The sequence below is a fragment of the Lissotriton vulgaris genome, chromosome 4_1, assembly GCF_964263255.1.
Source record: "Lissotriton vulgaris chromosome 4_1, aLisVul1.2, whole genome shotgun sequence".
NCBI classification, from domain to species: domain Eukaryota; kingdom Metazoa; phylum Chordata; class Amphibia; order Caudata; family Salamandridae; genus Lissotriton; species Lissotriton vulgaris.
Window position 1 is genome coordinate 1,261,479,797 of NC_141691.1, and position 26,641 is coordinate 1,261,506,437.

At 44.5% G+C, this 26,641-nt stretch overlaps 1 protein-coding gene across 1 annotated transcript in view; it reads left to right on the forward strand.

Annotated features, from left to right (window-relative positions):
• The window catches only part of LAMA1 (laminin subunit alpha 1), a 533,346-nt gene that overhangs the window by 195,213 nt on the left and 311,492 nt on the right, over positions 1 to 26,641 (forward strand). The window contains exons 7-12 of the mRNA XM_086965467.1: positions 7,624 to 7,741; positions 11,100 to 11,278; positions 11,764 to 11,869; positions 19,186 to 19,346; positions 20,353 to 20,493; positions 24,855 to 25,028. Coding sequence (XP_086821593.1) covers positions 7,624 to 7,741; positions 11,100 to 11,278; positions 11,764 to 11,869; positions 19,186 to 19,346; positions 20,353 to 20,493; positions 24,855 to 25,028 — 879 coding nt within the window. The remainder of the gene's footprint in view (positions 1 to 7,623; positions 7,742 to 11,099; positions 11,279 to 11,763; positions 11,870 to 19,185; positions 19,347 to 20,352; positions 20,494 to 24,854; positions 25,029 to 26,641) is intronic.

Sequence of the window (26,641 nt, forward strand, 5' to 3'; positions counted from 1 at the left end):
ATTGCAGCACCTCCTCATGCATATAAACAAGGGACGAATAATATAATCCAGGAGGGTACAATCATCAGCAGTGCATGCCTGAAATGAGCCCTGGGTGTAGCAGGCACTTCCAGCAGACAGCTTCGCACTGAGACAATGCTCAGGCATTCCTGGCTGTGGGTGTTCAACTTCAAGCAGGAAATACCGGTGGCATTGGTAAATATGCTGAGTACATGAGAAAGCCTTTTTGGTTCAGAATTTGACAACTGTTTGAAAAGGATGAAGAAGGACAATGATGCTGCCAAGTCCATGGGAGCACTCCAATTCAGGGGTCAATCCTGAGGTGGGTTCACCCCTAGGAAGAGACTACCCACAGGAGGAGGATCACAGCCAGTGATGTCTAATTCACATTTTACACCACTACAATAAAGCCCAGAGCACCGCAACACAGTGGCAGTACCCCAGCACTTCACTGCAGCCCTTTTGAGGGAAGATTCGGGGAAGAGGGACTGGCACCAGGAGGTGCTAGACATGCCAGCAAGTGACTTAAGAGGGGAGGTTAACCTACACTTAAAGCTGATAGGGGACAGAACTGGCGGATACCTCAAAAAATGGAACAGCATCACCGCTGACAAATAGATACTCACCATAATCTAATATGGATACTGTATGGAACTCTTTAAACTACCACCAGAGCCAAATAAACACAACAAATTCAATCTGCTGCATCTAAGACAGGAGGTGGAAGACCTGCAGAAGAAAAGGCAATAAACATAGTTCAAAAAGAAAAAAACTACCCAGTCTACTTTCTGGTCCCAAACACATACAAGTCCCTCAGTCCCATCTTAGTCCTCAGGGTCCTCAACAGATACATACAAAACACAAAGGTTTCAGATGAGAAACCTGCAGGAAGTTATCATACATTTGGGAGGAGGGGATTATATGACTTCAATAGACCTCAAAGATGGGTACTTCCATGTGCCAATGAACAACAGGCACAAGAAGTTCTAGAGATTCGTTGTAGACAAGGTTCACTACCAAATTACTGTGTTACCTTTCAAAAACATTCTGTGCCCAAGGTGTTCCAAAAATAGCTAGCCCTAATGGCAGCACATCTAAGGAGAAAAGGAATCCATTTCTATCCCTCCCCACTTGGACGATTGGCTGGTAAATTAAAAGCCTCTAAACAAAAGGAGAGGCAGGGAGAGTCGAGTGACACTCTTATTCCCCGGTAATAGTCAATAAACAAGAAAAGAGTGTCCAATGGTTGTATTCGACCACAGTAAAGAGCAAGTAAACGGCTTCACTCAGGACGTTAAAGAAAGCCCTCACTCACCACCTAGTGATGACATGCTTCATCATCGGGCCCCACCAAAGAGACCGAGTGTCTCTTTGGTGTGCTACAACGCCAGATTTTACTGCGGAGCGGGTTGGTGAATTCAGGCAGTGTTGTTCAAAGAAAATAAACTAGTGAATGGTGGATGGTTAAAAAATAGTCCGTAGTGTATCAAGATTAACTTTATTCTAATGATCACTAAGTAATGGTTAATAAAAACTTATGTGTTGGAAATTCGTCCACAATTAGTTGAGTGGTAGTTTCCTAAATATCAGTCCAGTATTTAGGACATTTCCAACATTCACTAGTTTATTTTCTTTGCACTCAGTCTCTTTGGTGGGGCCCGATGATGAAGCATGTCATCACTAGGTGGTGAGTGAGGGCTTTCTTTAACGTCCTAAGTGAAGCCGTTTACTTGCTCTTTACTGTGGTCGAATACAACCATTGGACACTCTTTTCTTGTTTATTGGTAAATTAAAAGTCCCACAAACAATGCAAAGACAGTATAAGGACAGTTATGGAAACCCTATATAATCAGAGAGTTTTAATCAAGTGGGAAAGATCAACCCTGAAGCCGGAAAGGGAAAATCATTTCTTTGAAGCAGACTGAATTTCAGAGAAGGTAAAGCCTTCTCTTTTGAGAAGAGAACCCTGGCTTTAACAGAACAAATTCATCTAATGAGGATGATGGCATCATGCATGTCACTCATACCAAATTCTAGGCTTCTTAAGAGACCATTACAGGAGTGGCTACAGAGTAATTGGTCACAGGCAACATGGAGTAGCGAATATCTAGTGGTTGTAACGGACAAGGTATATATGGAGATGCAGTGGGGGAAGGCAAGGAGCAACACAGTAGGCAGACCCTTCAAACAACCAGATCCAGGGCGAAGAACACACATAGGGAAATTGAACATCAGTAGCCTCTGGATCCTAGACAATGAAGTAAAACACATAAATGTGTTGGTACTCAAGGTGTTTTTACGAGCCTTCAAAGCATTCCAGTCACAGATAAAGGGAATAGAAAGTGCAGGTTCAGATAAATACCACTATCATCATATTCTACCTCAACCAACGGGGGGGGGGGCACAATCCCACACCTATCCAGCCTAATGCAGGATATATGTACCTGGACCATGCAGAGGTGCATAACAATAATAGCAATCCACCTTTAAGGAGTCAACAACTTAGAGGAAGACAGGCTATGTCACAGAAGAATGCCTTGCATGAGTAGAACTGAAATAACAGATTATAGACAGGATCTTCAAAAGGTGGTAAACCCCACATATATATACCTGTTTGCAACCCAAAAGAACATAAACTGCAAACCCTTGCATCCATATGCTCAAGAACAATTTGCATAAGCTTTTCCATCAATCCCCATGGTCCCCTTTGTGATAGAGAAGTACAAGCAAGCATCCATTACTCTCAACCTCATTGCACCACAAGCATGGCTCTCCAACCTAGCGGAGCTAGCACTAGTCAATTACATGCCACTGTCACTGCTAACAGATATACTGACCATGCACAAGGTCCATGTATTGCACTCAGAACTTGAAACACTCAGCTTGGCAGCATAGCTCCTAAAGACATAGAATTTCGACATTTAAAGCTTAAGTAAACGACCTTCAAAGTCCTGAAAGAAATGAGAAGACAGACAATATGATCAATCAGATAGTGGTGCTCCAAAGAGAGATTCCCGGACCTGCTCCTAAAATATCTAACATATCTATAGGGATAGGGACTGTCCAACGCCTCATAAAAGGTATATCTAACAGGCATTTGTGGCATACAAAAAAGGGGGCATAGGAAGGATTTGTTTTTCAAACATCAGTTGCCAAAAGATTCTTAGAAGTGGTAAAGAGACTAGTACTAAAGATGACAGTCCCACACCAATGTGGAATTTAAACCTGGTGCTAACAGAGTTCATGAAACCACCTTTTGAAACCAGGAGAACTATGATCTGCAATTCCTTACTTTAAAGATGGTCCTAGTACCCATCATATCCTTGAGCAGATTAGGGGAGTTCCAAGCACTCAAAGTCCAGGAAAGCAATCTTCAGATCCATAGAGACAGAGTAGTAATAAGAAGTTATCCAAACTTCCAAGACACGGTAGTCTCACACTTCCATGTCAATAACTCTGTACACCAACCTACTTTTTTCCAACAACCAAAATCGCTGGCAGAACTTTCCCATGACACATTTGACGTCAGGAGACTAGTGATGTACTATAGGAAACCAAACCGATCAGGAAAACCAACCAGTTTTTCCGTTTCTTTGCCCGAGCAACCAGTGAGGCACCCGTTTCAAAAGGCACTAGTGCAGGATGAGTACCCCAAACAATATAAAACTGTCACACAAGAGTAGGAGTGACAGTAGAAGACAGGCCACAAGTGCATTACACTAGAAAGAAAGGAGCAACGCTTACCTTTATAGCTAATGCCTCGATCAGCAAGATGACAGAAAACACTACTTTGTGGGCACTCAAGCTAACAAGGGAGCACAGGTGTGACAGAAAGTAATGAAACTTCTGTTTACAAATACAAACTCCTTTTCCACCCAACCTATCTCAGGACAAAGGGACACCGCTAAATAATCTAGGCACAGGCTGAAGGAAAAGCGTTTTGTTGCAGTGTAAAGATTTTCCAAATTAACACCATCGATGCTAGTGTTATTTTCCTCCTGTGCTGACATTTTGGTTCTTCCATTGTTCATGACGAGCTCAGCTCATCATGAGTGTATGGAGGTGTACATCATGACGAGCTGAGCTCGTCATGAGCGTCGAAGGAGTTAAAACAATTCTTTCCTTTGACAAAAGGCCGTGAATGTGCAAATTGTGTGCACAAAAAAACTGGCATCAGTGGCATAGCCGTAGAAGAATATATACTTGTTATATTTTTTAGGGCGTAACGATATTTAATATTCTGCCTTTGGGAACGTATAGCATCTTACATCTTAGAACAATGGGTGACTGTAAAAGTAATCTGCAATAAATATGCATAGGATATTCGTAGAAACTCAGCAGACAAAAGATGTCTGTAGAAGCGTTGGCTTGACTTGCCGCTGCTAGCTGTATAACTCGCAATGAATCACAAAATATGATAACTGCTTTATTGCTTTCTGGCTAGTTTTGTGCTGTATAGTTACTCTACATATACTGATACATGCCACTTTAGAATGGAACCATTATTTCAGGAGTTCCAAATAGCTTCTTATATCCCAGGGAACTTTTGTAGAGAAAGATCAAAATAAGCACTTATATATTGATTATGGGAGTTTGTGAGAAGCGATCACTCCGTCACAAATTTGACACATATTCTGTCTGCCTTATTACAAGTGCCGCTCCAGTTAATACACTTGTAATAAGTCAGACAGGAGATCAATCATGTTTGTGATGGAGTAACTCATCCACCAAACTCTAAATCAAGCTCTTAATCTTGAAAGGTTTTGTTGAAGCGTGTTCTGCCTTCTGATCCAATTATGAGCCTTGCTCCCTTGACGTATGCTCTAACCTAGCTGTCTTTAGTCATGCTTGTGAAACCATTTGATTAAGATAGTTGAACTGCTGTAGGCCTGATTTGTACCGCTTCTGGGTCATTTCTGTGGGCTCTTGTGGTCCACATTTCCTGTAACAGCACTAGCTTTATTGATGTCTGTTCACTTGCTGTCGTTGTGTAGCTGGAACACATACAGATGACATTCAGGGCGCGGAGGACGCACTAGGATTAGGATGATATAGCAAGCCACACTAAAATCTTCATCTTTTGTGGAACATGCCACCTGTTTTACTTCTACTGATCCTTGTGTAGGAGGGCTGTCTGTGGCTCTGAGTTGCCTACGGCATATATAACACATTGTTTTCTGAAATAAATGATTTAATATTCAAGGCATGACAAACCCAAGAGTGACTTTGTTTGACATGTTGTGGTGATGGGAAGGTGATACTTGGTCCAGCATGATCGCACTGAATTTGCTTGGCACTTTTCTTCATCCTGAGATGGACCATTTGATCACTGCTGTTCACACTTCTTGTATGGTTTGTCTGTAATTTCATATTGTATATTGCATATGAAGGTCTGCGATCACATCCTGGCAGGCTGACATACATGTCAGTATCATCATTTTCGTAAATTGGCAGACTGCAATTTGCTCCCCATCTTCTTAACACTCCAAAGTTGCAGCGTTGTGGATGTAACACAACCACACATAAGATTAGCAGAATTTTGTGCTCTAAAGTAGTAGTTTATAGTGGATTATGGTGCATAAGTGATGCTCCCAATTATGTGTTACTAGACTAGCAGCCATTGTGTAATCGGACAGTAATATGGAAGATCACTTTATTCACAAAGTTAGTCCCTGATCCCCCTTTACTATCCCCTCCCAGCACTTTGAGACAGCTTTAGTTGACCGGAGAGCTATACCTTCTACCACAATAACATAAACTTAATAAATGAAACTTGCATTCAACAGAATATAACGTGTCATGGTATGTGTTATTCCATTTCTTTAAACCCTGTTTAACTAATACACCAAGAACTACATAGTCTAAAGCACATGTACATACATGCGACACAGGTAAGAGATTTGCATCGATTTCCAGTGCATTTTGTTTCCAATTCACAATAGTTTCTTATTTGCCCATCACTCTGATCAGTGCTACATGCCAAGACTCTCTCAACCTGCTGGCCTTCAGTTATTGCTAATTCCCTCTTTTCAGCTAACCACAAGATATAACTTTGTGATTCGGTCTGTGGACCACAGCTCTAGTGAGCCGAAGTGGTCTCTTTGAGCTCCATGGTAAATTTCAGTTACAGAAAGTCTTTCAACTCAACATACCCTAAAGCAATTTACCATTTAGCTTCCAGTCGGTTGGAAACCCCTAGATATTATAGACTCATCAGGATGCATGATTTGCATTTTCTATTCACTTAAAATATTTTTCTAACAATACACAGAGAAAACCATGGCTGTTTGGTAAATCCCTTTGGGCTGCAGCATCCTAGGGAGCTCTGCTCAAGATCTATTATGTCTCAAAAACATTTGTCAGGTGCATATCTTACAGAACGAGAAGTCTCGCCAACACTTTATCAGCTTCACTGGTGACCAATAGATGCACATATGTGAATAAGGCTATTGTATAGCTCTTAGAGCCTTTTGATTTCAGGTCCTAAATTTGGTCACACTAAACCAACAAGGTGCCAACATAAGCACCCCAATTGCTCTGGTGACCCATTTTCATGATTGTGCCATGCATGAAACGCATGCTTAAGAGCCTTAGGGCATTTTTCTAACAATTATATACCCTTCTACTAGAGACCACCTCTATTTAGAACCATCTTAGCTTCAGGAGATTCCTAAAAACCTCTCTGGCTCCAATATAAAATTATTTGGAATGGTTTCTTATTTCTGCTCAGCACCAAGGTGCTCTTGGGGGATGGCGCACTTTACCAATAGTTGACATAACACAACATGGAGGGTTGGCTTGAAGAGGGTGTTCCCTTTCGGGTTTAATATTTAAAATGTGCTTATGCTATAGCCATGACTCTACAATAAATCCTTTGCGTGTAAGTATTTTATTAGGGTTTTGAGGTTGACGTACCTGTCTGACTTTGCACACCGTACCTACACCACCTCAACTATCCCTACTTTTGTACTACTGAGGCACCTGTGTGACTATACATCCTGCACTCACCTACCTCAACTATGCACACCTTTATGTTATCTCCTAAAACACATTAAGCACGCTTAAACAAGTATATGCTCACTTTTGTACTTTTATATTATTGGCACAACTGTTTGACTATGCACCTTGTACAGACATTACCTCACCTGCGACCTACCTCCTGTTTGTTTTTTGACTTACCTATGTAACTATGCACCTTGTACCTATCTACCTCAACTATGTAACTATGCACATGTACCTTGACTATCACCCCCGTGCCATTGTAAAGCGCTCTGATATCTGCAAAGATCTTGTTCGCGCTATATAAAACTTTCAAAATAAATAAATAAATAAATATGATTGTGCCATTATATTCAATAAATCTATCCAATATTTTTTATAGATAATATGTCAAAGTTCTGTCCCTTTAAAAAGTCTTATATTTGTATAGGAATAGAGGTGAATTTTCATATACTACCTAGTTCGAATTCTCAGTGGGCTTGATTACAGGAGATGTTGTTTTTGTATTGATATTTCATTACTTCGGGTGCTGCAGCTTTCTCAGTGTTTGCATTATGCTATGTGTAAATTGTTTTCACCTGCCTAATAATAACCCACTTATTTTTTTCTCCAATTTCATTCAAGAAAATGCAATGCGTGTGTGAGCACAATACTTGCGGGGAAAGCTGTGACGAGTGTTGCCCAGGCTACCACCAGACTCAGTGGCGACCTGGGACCCTGTCTGTTGGCAACACATGTGAAAGTAAGTTGCTTCTAATGCAGAGGTGGAGTAGGCTTAATGAGGCATAATGAGCTAAAGTGCTTCACTTTTATGGAATACGCTGTACCATTATGACTGATGTGTCTGCGTATAAGAATGATATAAAGATTATGGTCAGTTGAGATAATGTTGAAGGAATGCTGAAAAAAGTAGGTGTGTATAAGTGTCCAAGTGGCTCAAGACTTGTTATTATAGCATATAAATAAAGTGATATATTGCCATGTACCTTAGTATGATATAACATTATATAACAATCCTCTGGTTCGTGCCTTGGTATCCATAGAGATTTTCACCTCTAACTGTTCAATTATTTTTTTTAATTTTTGGGGAAAAGACTCTCAAGCCAGTGGTTTGAATCCTGATTGGAGGATATGCATTCCTTTCATTGGCATGTGTCAATGGCTTTGTTTAGGTTTCACAAACATACAGAAAGTGTAATCATCTGAGGCTGTAATACACATTCTTCGCCTGGGCCGTGGTGGGTGTGTGTGCTTGCTGTGTGCCCCCTGGGGCACTATGGTATTACAGAAGGGCCACAGACGCTTGTGCAGTGCAGCCCCATCTGTAATACTGATAGCACAGGCGCACATATAGCACCAATGGTATCTTCAGGGGCTGTTACCTCATTTGCATGGAGGCGTGGCCCGGATTACAGGTGTGAACGCAGAGTCAAACTGACCCCTATGAGGTGCACTGAGAGTTCACCACAAAAAGGTGGTACACTTTCAGTGCATCTCTTTAAGCCGTCCCTCTGCAGGCAGGTGCAGGCCCTCAATGCACATGCCTGCTAGGGGATCTCTTTCCCCTCTTTAAAGTGCAGATACATGCAACCTGCACTATGAAACAAGGAGGACCCTTTAAACATCAGCTCAATATTTTACTGAATGGCCTGTCCACAGGGCCGGTGCAGGATCCCAGCTGCCCTGAGGGGAACGCCTTCATTGTTATGGTGTGCACTGTCCTTGTTTACGCCACTATTCACCTTTAAACAGATGTGCCATTGCGCAAACAAGGACAGTGCACTCTATTTGTGATATTGGCCTAGTCTTCAATCACTTTCGACATTTACTATTGTTTTCTATTAGTTAGGTTTATCTGGGTTATGATTACAGTACTGACAGTCACTCATTAAGTGCTACATTAGTTTAGGTCTCTTTTTGCAAAATCTGCTGCCTCCAATGACAGATAAAAGTCTTCGCCATATTTAGAGTATCTTCTACTCTTGAACTTTATCCCCTTGACCTACAGACTCTTGCAGGATTATTTGTTCATCTGATGTTCACATAACACATAGTGTTGGATCCATAATTATTCGAAGAACTACATGTAAAGTGAAAAAACTAACCTGGTGGGTACTGAGTTGAGCGCTAGACTGAAATGAGATAATTTCCATGACACCAACTTTGTGAGATTGCAGTCACACTGTTTCATTGACTTGGCAGTATGATTTTGGTATGGGTATTCAGAGTTTGCAGAAATGTACTTTTACACAATATAGTGAAAGTTACACATAATCACACAAAATACAAATCTGTCATTTTGTGCTATATTTTTTGCAAAATGCGCACTAACTTCAATTTACGATGCAAGGGCACATTGCGGGGTTACTCTATAGTCTGGCTAATTCCTGAAACACCTTATTTAAGTGAAACATCTGCCATTTGCATGGCTCCTGTCTCTAGCTGTTTACCTCAGCAACGCCTTGTCTGATATTTCTGAGTTTTGTGGTAATAGGACTTCCGTAGAGGGATGGGTCTTAAACTTCTTTGATACCCATGTGTTTGTATGTGTTTGTATGTAAAGCGCGGAGATGCCCCAGGGTAAGTCCTGCGCTATATAAGTTTCATACATTTACATTTACATTTATGTAATAGTCAGTGTGTATGTGTTTTTTTGCATAACAAGATACTTTGTAGCTGTGGGGTGCCCCATTGGAGAGAACCTTGCCATGTGCTGTGCCTTGGAACCAATCCCTGCATCAGTGTATGTGTCGACAGTGGATACGTTTTCTGCAATCATTGGTTAGAATAAGATGGATCATATAAACGGTACTAGACCATGTAACCCTGTCTCCACCTACGTATTTGTGGACAGAGAGTGTCAACTGTGGCCATGGGTTACCCTTTGGTAGAGGCTGTGTTGTTGAAAGTGCCTTGTGACTTTTCCTGAAACATGTATGTTTGGGAGCACGTGGTTTTTTAGAGGCATAGCATGTGGTTTTTTGTACGTCTTGATACATTTCAATGGGGGTAGTAAGGAGTTGTGTCAAGCTACCCAGCACCACACCCATGCATATATATATTGGTTTAAAGAATAGAAAAGTAAATTATATTTGGAAATTGGATTATTTGACAGCAATGAGTTTTATTTCTCATGCTGTTAATATTGATGCCACTTTACCAGGCTTTGGCAAGAATCAGAGCCCAGTGACTAAAAATAGTTTGCTATAGAAAGATATTTTGCTGCAAAAATAGACACACAAATATACCTGCAAGCCTTTGATGGACAAAAGGGCCTGCATTCCCAACTGAGAAGATATGATTGTGAATTATACCTCCTGTTCATCTTTTTGTTCCTACTCATAGAACCCTTTATCCCAAAACACATCTAAGTGTTGCATCTTCCCCACCACAAATATCCAAAGGCCCCACTAGTGTCCTATAAAAGAATTAAAACACAAGGTGTGATCTTGTGGCCCTTTGAGAGGCTATGAATAAATGTTAAAATGTATTAATAGATGATATCCTTGAAAAATATGCATTCATAGATGTTGTTATTTTGGTTCATATTCAAAGATCGAATAAATATATCAAATAACGACATATAGAATATTTATATTACTATGATTCAACCACTGTTTTGCTACCCCTACCTCGAGATAAGGAGTTTGTGGGCTGTTAATGATTTAACAATTCATTTTATTATTAACATTCATCCATCTTGGCACCACTGTTTGCAAAATACTCTTGAAGTCCACTTTAGGTATCATTTGACTTGGCCTACACTTCATCCATGACTGTATGCCCAGTCCTGCAACAACTTACTAGTAACTGGGAGACTAAGATTGTATTGGGTGTGACCAGCTGAAGGCCACTTGATATGGAGATAACCCTTGCTCAACCATAATCCAAACTGATTCGCAAGCTGCAAGATTGAAGTAACGAGATGAAAATGCAATCCCTCACATTCCAAAGAACAAACCGTCCGGTATTCCTGAGGAGTTCCTGGTCCTTTTTGGCAGACCCTGTCATCTGCAGTTCTTAATAGTCCAGTAACTGAGCATGATAGGCATGCCCATACGCATGTAACTTCTAACCAATCTTCCTTAATCTCCTTGTAGAGTGCAACTGCCATAACAAAGCAGAGGACTGCTACTTCGACCAGAACGTGGCGGATCGGAATCTGAGCATGAACATCAACGGCCAGTTTGTTGGGGGAGGTGTGTGCATCAACTGCACAGAGCATACTTCTGGCATCAACTGTGAAACCTGCATAGACGGATATTTCAGGCCTTACAAAGTAAGAGAGCTTTTTAATGTGCTCAGTCACAGCGCTTTTTGTCCTCATTCTAAAATTGGGATTTTCCTTGATTTCACGTAATCTTGTTAAAGCGATTTGCCTGCAGAGTGGCTGTACAGAAAAGGCTGGAAGCTGAACATTTGCCCTCATCTGCAGAATAAGTACCAGCCAAGCACTTGTACTTTAAGCCTTTTTGTGATAATCCATCCAATTAGCAGAGTTCTGGGCTACTAACATTGTTGAAATTGGCCTTGCAGCTTGCGTTAGCCTATTCTGTGGCATCACATGGGAGCAACCAGTGCCTGCAGATCTGGCTAGGAACCCGGAACTGTTTTCTTCCCAACAATGTAAAAAACATAATCAAACTTATGTGCATTAGCCAAAACTGTTTGATCCCTTTTAGGCTAGATTTCTGACTAGTGCTGTGGATATCAAACCATTCATAAAATGAATCTCTGAACTGCTTCTCTCTTTTTTCCCCCCAGATGTCTCCCTATGAGGCGCAGCCATGCCGTCCCTGTGAATGTGACCCCTTTGGGTCCCTCAGCCCCGTATGTGTAAAGGATGACACCCATGCTGATTTGGAGCATGGTAAGTAGCATGAACAGTAAACGGGTTACGTAGATGTCGGCTCAAGACCTCCATTTTGGACAAATGCACGAGAACTTTGCCACCTCACCCATGTTAAATTGCAACTTTGTCTCACATTCAATAGTGAGGCTGATCAGTTAACCTGGTCGTCGATAGTCTGTCATACAATCCTTTGAGCACTTTATGGTCAAAAGATGGCTGCGTCTTCCTTCTGTGGGGGATTGAAAGGGACAGACCACTGCTAACGTGTATTAAATATGAGACATGTGAATGGAATAGGCAGGATTTTCTGTGAAGATTTAAATATATATTGCAAATGCTACTTACCAGTATGCATCTGTTCTTGGCATGTAGGGCTGCTGACATTCATATCTGTGCATAGATCGCCGCCTAGTGTTGGGTCCGGATGATTGCACATTGTTGTCCTGGAAGAGTCTTCGAAGTATCACGAGATAGGTGGCTCCTCCCCTGGACTACAGTGCGCATGGGCATCGCCTCCATCCCCAGATTGTTTTTAGCCATTGGCAGAGATGGAGTGAAATATGTGAGTGATGCCCTATGCTAAGAGTATGGAAATATGTGTAAAGAAAAATACTGCAGCTGCTACAGGCGCCGGGGAGGAGGGCGGGCGATATGAGTGTCAGCAGCCCTACATGCCAAGAACAGATGCATACTGGTAAGTAGCATTTGCAGTTCGAGGCATGTGGGCTGCTGAATTCATATCTGTGCATAGAATACATAGCAGTCCCTCCATTAGCGGCGGCCGCCCGTGCCAGCTGCAGCCGTTTGAAAAAGCGTTTTGAGAACAGCCTGGCCAACAGCTGCCTGCTGTTTAGAGTGCACATCTACACAGTAATGCTTAGTGAAAGTATGTGTGGTAGACCATGTGGCTGCTCTACAAATATCTTCTAAGGGAATGTTACCTAGGAAAGCCATAGAGGCCCCCATCTTTCTGGTGGAGTGGGCTCTTGGTGGAATTGTGAGAGTGCGTTTAGCTTTAGCGTAACAGATCTGAATGCATTTCACTATCCACCTAGCGATCCCAGCTTTGGAGATAGCATTTCCCTTGTGGTGTGAGGCAAAAGCAACAAAGAGTTGCTTGGTCTTACGAAAATCTTTTGTCCTGTCGACGTAGTACATCAAGGCTCTTTTAACATCAAGGGTGTGGAGCATCCGCTCCGCCAGTGACTCTGGGTTTTGAAAAAACACTGGCAACTCAATTGTTTGGTTCATGTGGAATTGAGATACCACCTTGGGTAAGAATTTAGGGTTAGTGCGGAGCACCACCCTGTTAGCGTGTACTTGGAAGAATGGTTCCTGGATGGTGAGCGCCTGCAACTCACTAACCTTCCGTAGCGATGTAATCGCTACTAAGAAAGCAACCTTCCAAGTCAGAAACTGAAGCTCACAAGAGTGCAGTGGCTCAAAGGGAGGACCCATCAGCCTCGTAAGAACCACATTGAGGTTCCATTCTGGAGCTGGTGGTGTCCGCGGTGGAATGACCCTTTTGAGTCCTTCCAGAAAAGCCTTGATAGCAGGGACCTTAAAAAGGGATAGGTGTTTCCTATTCTGAAGGTATGCTGCCATCGCAGACAAATGAATGCGGATGGAAGAGTACGCCAAATTGCATTGGTACAGGTGGAACAGGTAGCAAATAATGTTCTGTATGGAAGCGTCCAGTGGGTCAATATGGTGGGTTACACAGTACATGACAAAACGCTTCCACTTGGCTGCGTAGCAAGCTCGAGTAGTGGGCTTTCTTGCCTCCCGAATGATGTCCATACAATCGGGGGGAAGATTGAGGTAGCCAAACTCTAGGACCTCAGGAGCCAGATCGCCAGGTTGAGCTGTTGCGGATCTGGGTGCTGAATGTCGCCATGGCTCTGCGTCAGAAGGCTGGGTGTGAGATGAAGCCTTTGATGCGGTACCACGGAGAGTTCCAGAAACGTGGTGTACCATGGTTGGCGAGCCCACGTTGGAGCAACCAGGATGAGAGTCATCGAGTGCTGCCTGAGTTTGCGTGCCACCAGCGGTATCAGAGGTGCTGGGGGAAAAGCGTACGCAAATCTGCCTGACCAGTTCATCCACATCGCATTGCCCTGTGATTGCGGGTGTGGGAACCTGGCGGCGAAGCTTTGGCATTTTGCGTTCTCCTTTGTGGCGAACAGGTCTATCTCTGGATGACCCCACCTTTGGAAGTACGGTTGGAGTACTGATGGGTGTATCTCCCACTCGTGCATTTGGTGGCTGTGCCTGCTGAGCAGGTCCGCCATCTGGTTGTCTTTGCCCGGGAGATGCTCCGCCATGAGGAAGATGTTCCTTTGAATGGCCCATTTCCACATGCTCTGAGCCAGATGAGACAGCTGCGGAGAGTGTGTGCCTCCCTGCTTTTGGATGTAGTACATGGCCGTCATGTTGTCCGTCCGGATCAACACAACCTTGTTGGACAGATGTACTTTGAACGCCTTTAAAGCCATGAAGATTGCCATCAGCTCCAGAACGTTGATGTGCATCTTCCTCTGCTGTAGTGTCCATAGTCCCTGCACTGTGTAGTGGAGTACATGCGCTCCCCATCCTTGGAGAGAAGCGTCCGTTGTCAGGATAATCTGTGGCACAGGCTCCTGGAACGGTCGGCCCTTGCAAAGGTTTTGTGGATTCCACCAATGCAGAGAGTTGTATGCCCGACCGCTCACCAACACTAGGTCTGTTAGTTGCCCATGAGCCTGAGTCCACTGACGTGCTAGGCACTCCTGAAGCGGACGCATATGTAGTCTCGCGTGTGGGACGATGGAGATGCAGGAGGCCATCATGCCTATCAACTGCATGAACACCCTCGCTGGAAGCGAGTGCTGAGGTCTGAATCGTTGGATCAGAGTCTGGATGCTGGCGATTCTCACTGAATTTGGCTGCGCAGTGGCCGCCAGCGTGTCTATTGTCGCGCCCAGATACTGCCGTACATGGGCGGGCTGGAGATGAGATTTTGGATAGTTCAGCGAGAATCCCAGATCGTGCAGGAGATGAATAGTGCGGGACACGTGGTTTGCGCACTGCTGTTCTGTCCTTGCCTGAATGAGCCAGTCGTCCAGATAAGGATAGACGTGGACGTTCTGGCGTCGCAGATGCGCCGCCACAGTCGCCAGGCACTTTGTAAAGACCCTCGGCGCTGTGGTGACCCCGAACGGCAGAACCCTGAACTGGTAATGCTGGTCTAGGATTGTGAATCTGAGATACTTCCTGTGCGAAGGATGCAGGGGAATATGAAAGTACGCATCCTTTAGGTCCAGTGTGGCCAGGAAATCCCCCTGCTGAAGCAGAGGGAGAACCTGCTGCAACGTGAGCATATGGAAGTGCTCCGAGAGAATATACCAGTTGAGGGGCCTGAGGTCCAGGATGGGCCTTAGGGATCCGTCCTTTTTGGGGATCAAAAAGTACAGGGAGTAAACCCCTGTTCCCCTTTCTTGCAGTGGAACGAGCTCGATTGCCCCTTTTTGCAGCATGACTGTGACCTCCTGCTGCAACAAGTGCAAGTGCTCGCCGGACATAGGACGGCTTCTTGGAGGAATGTTTGGTGGAGTGGAAGTAAGTTCCAGACAGTAACCGTACTGGATAAGAGATCTCACCCACCTGTCCGTGGTGATGGATTTCCACGCGGGCAGGAACTGCTGGAGTCTCCCCCCGACCGGTGTTGAGTGGTCGGGGGGCAGTGACAAGACGTCACTGCTTGTTGGCGGCGGTGGACCTGGAGCTATTGTTTCCACGTCCCCTGCCCTTGACATTGTTGCCTCTGTAGCCACCTCTACCCTTGTTTGTGTATGAGGTCTGGGTATTGCCTTTATAATACTGGGTGGATTGCGATGCTTGACCCCTGGAGGTGCCTCTGGAATTGGAGCGGCGAAAGGAACCACCCTGAAACTGCTGAGATTGGAGGGCCCCCATAGATTTAGCAGTGTCCGTGTCTTTTTTCATTTTTTCCAGTGTCGCATCCACCTCAGGGCCAAACAGGTGGTCAGGATTAACTGTTTGGTTGAGTATGGTGGTTTGGATATCTGGTTTAAAGCCTGATATGCGAAGCCATGCATGTCTTCTCAGCAACACACTAGTGTTGATTGCCCTGGAGGCAGTGTCAGCCACATCTAGCGCACATTTGATGGAAGCGTTCGTGATTAGCTTGCCCTCCTGAATTAGCATCTCCCCAGCCTCCTTGTACTGGTCAGGTAAGTGCTGCAGCAGTGTCTCTAGGGTGTCATAGTGAGCCCTATCGTAGCGTGCAAGTAGGGCCTGCGTGTTAGAAATACGCCAGATGTTAGCTGCCTGTGCAGCAATCCTTTTTCCTGAGGCCTCGAATATTTTTGACTCTTTGTCCGGGGGAGGAGCGTCACCAGTTGTTTGTGAATTCGCCCTCTTCCGAGCGTTGGATACAACCAAAGAGTCCAGTGGCAGGTGTCCCTTGATATATGTTGGATCCGAGGGCGCTGCCTTATATTTTTTATCAATTCGAGGGTTGATGACACGCGCCCGAGTGGGCTCCTTGAAGACCTCCGGCGCGTGCTTTAGCACTCCTTTGAGCATTGGCAAAGTTTTGACCGACTTCTCAGCCACTGAGAAAGTGTCAAACAAAAAGTCCACATCCACAGGATCCGAGTGGAGCTTAACATCGTGGTTAGCTGCGGCCCTTTCAATCAAGGCGTTGAAGGCTGCAGAGTCCTCCGTCGGTGAGGTCTTTGCCGCAAAGAGCTGCGGTTCCTGACCCGATTGCGGGTCATCTGGGTCGGCTCCGGCCGACCAAGGTTCATGTTCCTCCTCCGGATCCGAGTACGCCGGATAGTTGTACTCGACCTCCTCTTCATCCTCACCTTCCCCTGCGTTAGAACGCGTAGGAGAACGTTCCACTTGTTTGGGAGACGAAGGTTCCAAAGGGGCCGAAGCGCCCGCCGAGTCCTTCTTGTTTTTAAGAGGAATCCGAAAATGTTCAAGCACCGGTTCCGTGGTGATTTTCCGTTTGAGGAGGGACAATTTCCCCGTATTGGCGTCGATGAAGACCTCACGGCGCTCTTCCTCAGCGAGTGGCTGGAGCCGAGGCTTTGACCCCCCCAGCGACGCTTTGGGCATCGACACCTCCTTCGAAGGCACGTCCGTCCCCTGCTTCGGAGCGAAGGCTTTCGGCGTCGACTTTGGCGGCAGGGTGTAGCGAATAGGCGTTTGCGCCTTCGCCGGCTTCGATGCGGGCTTCGGCTTCACTCCCTCTGTCACGGGAACCTCAGCGTTTCGGATCCGTTGGAGGGATTCGACGACCTTCTTCGTCAAGGCTGGAGAGGGCTTGACTGTTTTGAGCGATTTCCCTGAGTCGGGAGTCGAGTCTGCCGGGGGCAGCGTCTTCGGAGTCGACACCTTCTCATCCTTTGCCCCCCCAGTCGGAGCCGGCACCGCCGGAGCCTTGGAGTCGCTTTGGTGCTTCTTCGGAGCCTTTTTCGGGTCGTCGACCTCGACCATCTTCGGCGCCGACGTAGCCGCGTCGGCCACCTTCGTCTTTGACGTCGATCCCGAGGCCTTGGGGTCGGCCATTTTGGCGTGGCTTTTCAAGTCGGCCATTTTGACTTTTTTAGGTGTTGACGCCTCTAGAGCCTTCTGCCCCACCAGTGGAGCTTTCACTTTCGGTTTCGAAACCGATGGTGTAGATCCCGATGGCTTCACTTTCGTTTTCTTCAACGGGAGTGGCTCCTCAGAAATGTCCGCGGCCGGGCCGAGAGGCGGGGCAGTTGGACTATTAGTAAGGTCTTGGGTAAGGCCCGAAGGCGATCCCTCGACCTGGGCCGTATGTTGGGGATTGACCCCCGAATCAGTCTGGGGGTGCTCCTCCTCTGAGCTATCCCCCACGGTGGCAATGGCCCCATCGTCGTCCCCTACCTCGTCGCCGGCTTCATCAAACTCCTCATCTTCTGCGTCGTAGTCCTCTCCCTCCGACGCAGGGTTAGAGTCCGAAACCTGAAAGACATTCTCGTCTTCTTCAAATCCTTCAAAGATGTTGTCCGGCAGGGGCGCAGGGGGTGCCGCCAACTGGGCCTGGAGTCGAGCGGCCCGACGATGCTTTAGGGTCTTCTTGCACCGGAACTTTGAGCAGGCCATACACCTGGTCTCGTCATGGTCCGGTGATAAACACTTGTTGCACACAGGGTGCACGTCGAGGTGTGAATACTTGGAGGTGCACACCGGGCACCTCTTGAATGGAGTCCGTTCCATGTTCAGGAACTTTTGAGCGTCGAGTAGGCCCGTCCGCGCCGAGAGCACGCGGAGGGGCAGGAAGCGTTCGGAGCTGACAATAAGATAACCCGAACGAAACAATACCGACGCCCAGCCTATAGACCTTTTGGTCTCAAGTCGAATCGCAAAACTACTATCGGTTCCGACAGAGGGAACCGAAACACATCCGAACCCAATGGCGGAAAAAAACAATCTGGGGATGGAGGCGATGCCCATGCGCACTGTAGTCCAGGGGAGGAGCCACCTATCTCGTGATACTTCGAAGACTCTTCCAGGACAACAATGTGCAATCATCCGGACCCAACACTAGGCGGCAATCTATGCACAGATATGAATTCAGCAGCCCACATGCCTCGAACATATATGTAAAATTGTATTTGATGATTGTTTTTACGTAATCCTTTCCCAAGTAATTCTATTTCAAATACAAATAACATTTTCTAGATACATCACAATAACTTCTACAATACCTAGTTATATTCGACTAATACTCCTCTGATGTAAAAGTAATATTACAAAAAATTGTAGTAGTAAAACTATATTAATCACTTGATGATTACAAATAAATATTTGTTTATAGTTGCAGCTATGTGCTAGGTGAGTTTTCATTACCCGTACTTGTCTAAGAACTTGTCCCATTTTTGTATGAAGCCCAACTTGATGCTTATGGGAAAGCAGTTACCAGCTTTAATATTTAAAAAATTCATTCCACCACTCTCACTTTTTTCATGCACTTTTGTTTTTCTACAACGTAATTCTTGTTCCAACTATAGAGGAATAATAAAAAGGAAATGAGTGAGTTGGATCAGAGGTTGGGTTTCAGGCCACCTGAATATGGGCTCAAGAGCCCTTTTTTTTTAATACAGGCTGAAATTGCAGCGCCAAGAAACTTCAGGTGGCTAAAAAAGTGTCATGCCAAGAAAGAGGTGCATAAGTGGTTGCATAAACACAGAAGTGGCACATTAAGCATTTGGTGATTTTAGTCATCATCATCACCTTCCTCTCTTTTATAAAGTGAATGTATTATTCTGTGTTCATTCTTACATGAATTTTTCCAGGCGTCCTTCCAGGTCGTTGCCAATGCAGAGAAGGCTACACTGGTGACAAGTGTGACCGCTGTGTCTTCGGATACCGGGGCTATCCACATTGCTTACACTGCAACTGCAGCTTGGTGGGCAGCGTGAATGACGACCCATGCACCGAGCCCTGTTTCTGCAAGGTGAGTGTATAGATTCTTTTGTTTACAAAATGTATTTTGCTTACACACACAGAAATGCTCACTGTAGGGTGTATCCGTGTAATGTATACGTAATTGTGCTTGTAAACACTGCTAAGACAAGACATATTCTGCCAGCTCAAACATAGGACAATATGATTTAAGGTGAATGCTTGCTTTTACTTTCAACAAATAAAAAAAATAATAATTGTAAGTTCTAGGAGAAAAAAAGTATATGACATTTAAAAAAAATGATATTGCTTTGGTGAATGAACTGTTTTCTTGCCCTTTGGATGACGTCAGTATATCACAGTGTCAAAGGCAGTGCAGTGTGTGTATTGCACTTTTATAACACCTGTGAGACCAAAAGGATTCTCTAGGTGGGTTGGTTGTATTATTTGTTCAATGCTTCATACCCCTGTCCATATTGTGAAATGCTTCAATTTGCATCAGGTTCTATTTTTTTATAAACACATTTTTTGGGTTTAATGACAGTGAGGCGAAAAAACAACAGACATACAACTACTGCTGCCCTTTCGCCCCTAAGGCAACAGTTCAATTTGTGGAATTTGACAGCCTGCAGGTTCTTGGGCGCTGTTTGGAATGCATGGATGAAGGGTGTTGTTTGTAATTTGGCCTATATGAGACATGTTAGATGGGGTGCTGTGATTTTAGACTTTGTGATACAGAATCAAGAAATAATAAGGGATTTGAAAGACACTATCATACAGCTAAAAATGCATACTACAATTTGAGAGACTATTTTAACAATTCATATCTTACTGCCCCTCATAGACTGACTTCCTTCATCAAAATACCAATAGAAGTGAAATACATCTGTGAACTTCCAAAGATGTTTCGGAAAAGTTTAAATACACCTCCTATAATGCGAATGAGTTGCATCACATTTGTTGACATGTGTACATTTCGAAGGATTATGTTTGAATTCTTAAGCTGTTCTCAGGGTATTTGGACCAAATATAAACCATCCGTTCTTTTTAATTTGCAGGAAAATGTTGAGGGTGAAAACTGTGACCTCTGCAAACCAGGAACCTACAACCTGCAAGAGAGAAATCCACGGGGCTGCACAGACTGCTTCTGCTTTGGGGTGTCCGATGTCTGCGAGAGCCTTTTCTGGCATGTCACACGGGTCTGTATCTGGGAATAAAGCTCAGTATTTTGCCTCTTTTACTATGTGTTTCATCAAATTGACACATGCATTTCCCCATATTCCCACGGAATGTGCTGATCGACTCAAAGAAGCCATAGCATTAACATGCCTTTATTTAATGCCCTTTCAATCCTCTTGAAACCTCATTCTAACACTGCGCATTTTTTTCTTACCTGATTTGTATTTTGGAAAATTAAAAACGTGCACACACTTCAGTTCACAACACAATGTTATTTACAGATCTGTTTAGCCTACGGTGAATTTCAAGACTTTACAAAGTATAGATACATCTGTAAACCTCTGGTTCATGCAAAAGCCATTTTCTGAAGGAAATGGTCCCTATTGTTTTGTGTGGTGCTTTAGGCTGCAGTTGTGGAAAGAGCTTCTTAGAAGATTGATTGTACTTAGTGAGTGATTTAGTGAAGGAATGAATAGATACATTTATTTAGTACTTTTGTAAAACGACTTGCTTTTATGCACAGTATGTGACGTGGGGACGGATTTAGAGCTTGACAGTCGGAGTAGTGTTACTTGGGATGACGGAGGACATTACCTCCTCCCAGGGTTGGAATGGGACAAAACATAGTTCCGGGCATCAAAACAAAAGTGGCCCAATTCGCAAACCAGATAGCTAAAAAAGTGTCCTGCATTTTCAAATCAGTCCAGACTTGAACTGTAAAGACACACTGTATGGGTATTTTGCAAGGTATAGGAGACTGCGACCCTTGTGTTTGCTGCAGGCAATGTGTGTGGTGATATCAGGAAAATCGACAGTAAACACTGCCATCAAACAGACCCACAAATATCTAAAGAAAACTGGCTCACACACGTTGATCTGTCAGACTTGCCCATTGGGCACTGGCTGATTGCCCTATAGGCCAGTCCGACCTCTGCCATCCCAACAGTACTTCATACACCAAATTCAGAGATGACCGCCGGCCCAGCCATCATTTCTATATCTTTAAAAGAATTGCATCTAAAACTATAAAGTATTAGAACATTGTAATGTAGGGAGACAATAGAGTGGCTCGGGGTCAATAATGTCAGGCCTTCTACAGCAATATTCTAATGCCTGTCTTTTTGTTTCTCCCTGTTTATTTTTGAACATTTAACGCTTAATGGTTGGAATGTTCTAATAGCCTTAAAGCTCTTCTGCCTCGTGCTACACCTTCCCTTGATAATGGCCATTGCCTTCACCTTGAGCCTACATCTTTTGTTTAATGCCTTGTATAGCCCTTGGCAGTGGGCTAGAAGTCTACAATCATAATTGGAGATGGATACTAGAACCAGCAGTTAGAAATGTGGGTCTCTAGTTGGCAATGGTTAGCACCTTGCCAAGTAGGGACCCTTCCTTCAAGCCAGGATAAGAGAGTTACACTCCTAAAATAACCCCTGTTCACCCGATTGGTAGCTTGGTACGAGCAGTTAGGCTTATCTTAGAGGCAGTGTGTGAAGTATTTACACATAACCGACAGTAGCATGTTGAAAGCACTACAAAAGGTCACCACACCAGTTTTGAAAAATATCCAATATTTGTATATACTCAAACAAGACCAAAACTATAAAAAACCACAATTCAGTACTTAGAAATCTTCAGTCATCAAAATAGACTTGAATTATAGTTCCTTGAAGTCAATAGCTCCTTCTGGGGCTATCACGGTGTCAAGAACAACAAATCCAAACAGTTCTTGCTGACCGCGGCGTCGCCAGCTATGATGTCCGGTAGACCCGCAAAACAGTACTGTTCGAAATGCAGGGCATCAGCGACCTCTCGATGAGCCCCGAAAGGCTGCAGAGGTTGGTGCAGGAGTGTCAGGCCCTTGAAATCACATGCATTGTAGATCAAACTCCTCGCATTGAAGTCAGGAGCGCTGACGTCGGCAGGCGTTGGGGCAGCAGTGTGAAGTGCAGCTGTGCGGCGCCCTCAGGTCGCAGTGCAGGCAGCGGCTTGGTGACATACGTCCAGCGATGTCGGTGAGACCAGGGCTGCGGAGCAAAGTGATGCAGTGCTGGTAGGTCACGGTGCAAGCAGCTTCGTCGTCGTTGCTAAAACGCTGTCGTCGGCTGGTGAACTGGAGTTGATAGTGCTAGCTGACCGCGGCTGTATTGCTGGATAAGGGCATTGCATTGTGTAACTTATGATCAGTGCCCTAGAACCATGGTGCAATCAGCGGCGTCAATGTCTGTGTGGAGCGTAGGTGTCGGGGGATACCAGGGTGATGGCGTGAAGCGAGGCGGAGCGCTGTACCCACAGGTCACGGTGCAAGCAGCAGCTTGGTTGCAGCATCAGGTGCCGTTGTCAGTGAGACCAGGGTTATGGTGCGGCGTTGCGGCGGTGCCCTCTGCGGTGCCTTCCGGATACAGAGTGGGAAGCGGCATTGTAGACAGCGTCAGGTTGCTGTTCTTCTGTTGCAGCACAAAACACACAGTTCCCACTGATGATGGCTGAAGAACCTGAAGCCTTTGCTGTTTCTGAGACTTCTTGAATAGGGGGCACGCTCTACCTCAAGCCCTTGAAGAAACTCACAAAAAGGAAGTTGCAGAAAGTTCAGTCCAATCCTTTGACTGCTCAAGAGAGAAGCAGTCACTGCAGGCCAACACAGCAAAGCACACAGGAAAGTGGTAGTCCCTCCTCACAGCTTCTCTGGCTCTTCTTCTTGGCAGTCTACTTGGTTCCAAAAGAGTTCTAAAGTTTAGGTGTTTAGGCCCCACTTTTTATAGGCCAAAATCATTTGTTCTTTGGAGGCAGAGAGTGTCCGTGCCCAGCCAGAACCAGTCTTGCCCTCCCTGATGCAGCTTCCTGGCAGGAGGTGGAGACAGCATTGTCAATGGCAGACCAGGCCCATCCAGGTGAAAGGAAATCTCCTCCCCCTACTCTAAATGCAGCCCAGGTCTATTCAGCCCAGCCACGGCACATCCCCAGTCCCTGTCATTACAAAGCCAGACAGTCAATCCACAAATCCAGCAGAGGCACACTGGATGGCTAAGCAAGGAAATACCTACTTTCTAAAAGTGGTATTTTCAGACACAGAATGTAAAAATCACTCTCACTAAAAGATGCATTTTAACATTCTGAGTCCAGGCACAGTAAACGTTATTTTCCTACCTTGTTCCCAGGGGTAGGTATGCTTATAAAATGTTATAAGCAAACTCCCCATTCTATCCTATGGGAACAGGTAGCCTTGCAATAGTGAAAAAATAATTGGCAATATTTCACTATCAGGACATGCCACACACATAAGGGCATGTCCTACCTTTCACATACACTGCACCCTGCCCACAGGGGTACCATGGGCCTACATTAGGTGTGACTCCTACATAAGAAAATGGAAGGTTAGAACCTGGCAAGTGGGTGGACTTGCCAAGTCGACATGGCAGTACTAGACTGCACACAGATAATGCGGTGGCAGATCTGAGTTACCTTTGAAGGGCTGCTTGGGTGGGTGGCACAACCAGTACTGGAAGCCCACTAGCAGCATTTGATTTACTGGTCCTGGGAACACATAGTGCACTGTACTAGGGACTGACAAGTAAATCAAATAACCAATCATTGAATCACTAATTCATAACAGGAGCACTTGCTCTTTAACACTGAACAGCAGTGATAAAGTGTGCAGAAACACTAAACCAGCAAAAACAGAGTCAAAATCACGAGGTCAGAAAGCAAAACACAGGAGAAACATGCCAAAAGATGCCAAATATAACACCAGCAAAACATGTGTAGCTCCCACAGGTTTAATATTAAATCAGGAGTTTTAGGCTTCTCAACCAAAATATCAAAAAGCTTTAGAAGACTCTTAGAGTGAGGATTGTGGATCTTAGAATCCATATTCCTCCTCTGTTAGTCCAAGCCTTTGCCCCACCTATAAAATTTGAGGATTTTGGGCATTTTGCACAAAAGGGCCAAGTACTTGTAATTTTTGCAACCACAGAAAGTGGTGCAACTGAGCAGTATTTTTTTTCATGGTTTCAGGGTTCCACATCAATATTTGTTGTTCACAGCTCTTTCATTAGGGTATCAGTGTAACATTTTAGAAGCTTCACTTAGGACCAAAAATTCTTTCCATACATCAGTCTAAGCAAATAAAATATTTTACTGTGATCATTTAATTTAAAATTAAACTACTGCTCTAGGACTTATATTTGCGAGTTAAGAAAGAGGCTACTAAACACTTTCATTGGAGCACTTAACACAATCACTAACCCTGCCAAGACTTTTTGAGGGAATACATGTCTTTAAACTCACTAATACACATATATAAAAATATGTTGTTTTCATTCATGTATGTAAATAGTATCTCATTTTCAAGTTGTCATGTGTCTTTCTCGTCTTCCCTTAGGTGTCCGACATTGTAGGGTGGCTTGTTACCGACCAAGAAGGTGAAAATAGTATAGAGCCTCAGAGGGATTCGTTTGACGGCCCTCATCAAATCAGTATCAACAACAGTGAAGCAATGAAAACACTGCCAACTCCACTATACTGGGAAGCCCCTACAGCATACCTCGGGAATAAGGTAAGTTTCCTAAAATGTCATGCCGTCATATACATTAACTCAATTCATAAACACAATTTTAAGCTTTTGGGCATAGCATGAAATGTTTAGCGATTTATTTAAGTGTTTATGTTCTGTTGATCTGCTTTTAGATAAACTGTGCTTGAACTCTGTTTATTAAGTCAGACAGAAAATATGTGTACTTCAGTGCTTTTGGAAGCTACATATGAAGGACTTTGTGTAGCAATAAGGGGTAAATCATTTCAATGTACCTAATGTTTTTGCCACTTCCTTAGGAAATCAATTAATCGAAATAAGTATTATACTGCTATAGTGCACAGAGTGGTAAAACATAGGTGTATGATGAATTAAAATGACATTGTCTGTGTGGGGAATTTTAGTAATTTGTGAAACTGCAAAGATTGTGAACTTTGCATAACTTTTAAGTGGTCTGCATTGGGTGGCTGTGTTGTGTTGTAATTATCTTTGGAAGTTATGTTCCTATGCATTATATGTTTTTGTTTTATCAGAGTGCATGAAGGATTTGCAAGAGTCTTCATCCTTTTGCTTCTTGAATTTTTAGGGTGATGGTTAATTATTGCTCACTGCATTAAGAATGGTTGTGCATGTTGTCCGAGTGGGAAGCATAGTGGGTGGGTATGTCTTTGGGAATTAGTCTGACAGGCTGAGAGTAGCGTTCTAGGTCTGCCTAACAAAAAGTTGCAAAATATCTATGGTCATATGCAGCATCATGCATTAAGCCTAACACCTTAACCCCTAATTAAAAAACTAACCCGATCCTGTCCCAGCCCTGTAAACTACCCCGATCCTACCCAGCACTATAAACTTCCCCGGACTCCCTCAGCCCTAAAATCTACCCCACCATCCCCTAATCCCTAAACACTGTCCTAACTACCCTTTCCCCTCCCCCTTCCCTAAGGCCTAAAACCCTGACCCTTAGCTAACACTACACTGACCCACTCCCCCCGACCCCCCCGACCCAGCCCTGAATACAACACTGATCCCCCTAGAAAACAACCCCCCTCCCCAGCACTGAAAACAACCCCCGCCCCAACCCTGAAAACAACCCCCTCCCAACCCTGAAAACACCCTATCCCCAACCATGAAAACAATCCCCTTCCCAGGCCCTGAAAACGACACTCAGCCCTGTAAATAACCATAAAACTACCCCCAAAACCAGCCCCAGCCCCACTTACCTCAGCTCATCCTCTGCCAAGGTCCAAGATCTTGCTGCGTCTGAGTTTTGCCCAGCAGCTGCAGCAGCTAGACTGAACACTGCCTTAACCATGCATATGCGTGGTTAAGGCAAATGAGTGGTTAAGATAAGCGTGGTAAGACTTGCATAGTCTGAACACACGTGGCTCTGTCCACGTTGTTTCAACTGTTCCTCCTACTGTTCAGCATGCCTCGCTTTCTGAAACAAGAAGACTCTAGGGAAGCAGTGTACCCTTCAAATCGCCTCAGCCTCCATGGCACACAGACGTGAGAAGGAAGATACCTCAGACTTCTTCGGTGAGTGAGCAAAGTTAGATGGTGAACAACTGCTTGCCGCAGGCACCAGTTGTTGAAACAGCCTATTTGCCAGAAAGCCTCAACTCTGAGGTGGATATCAT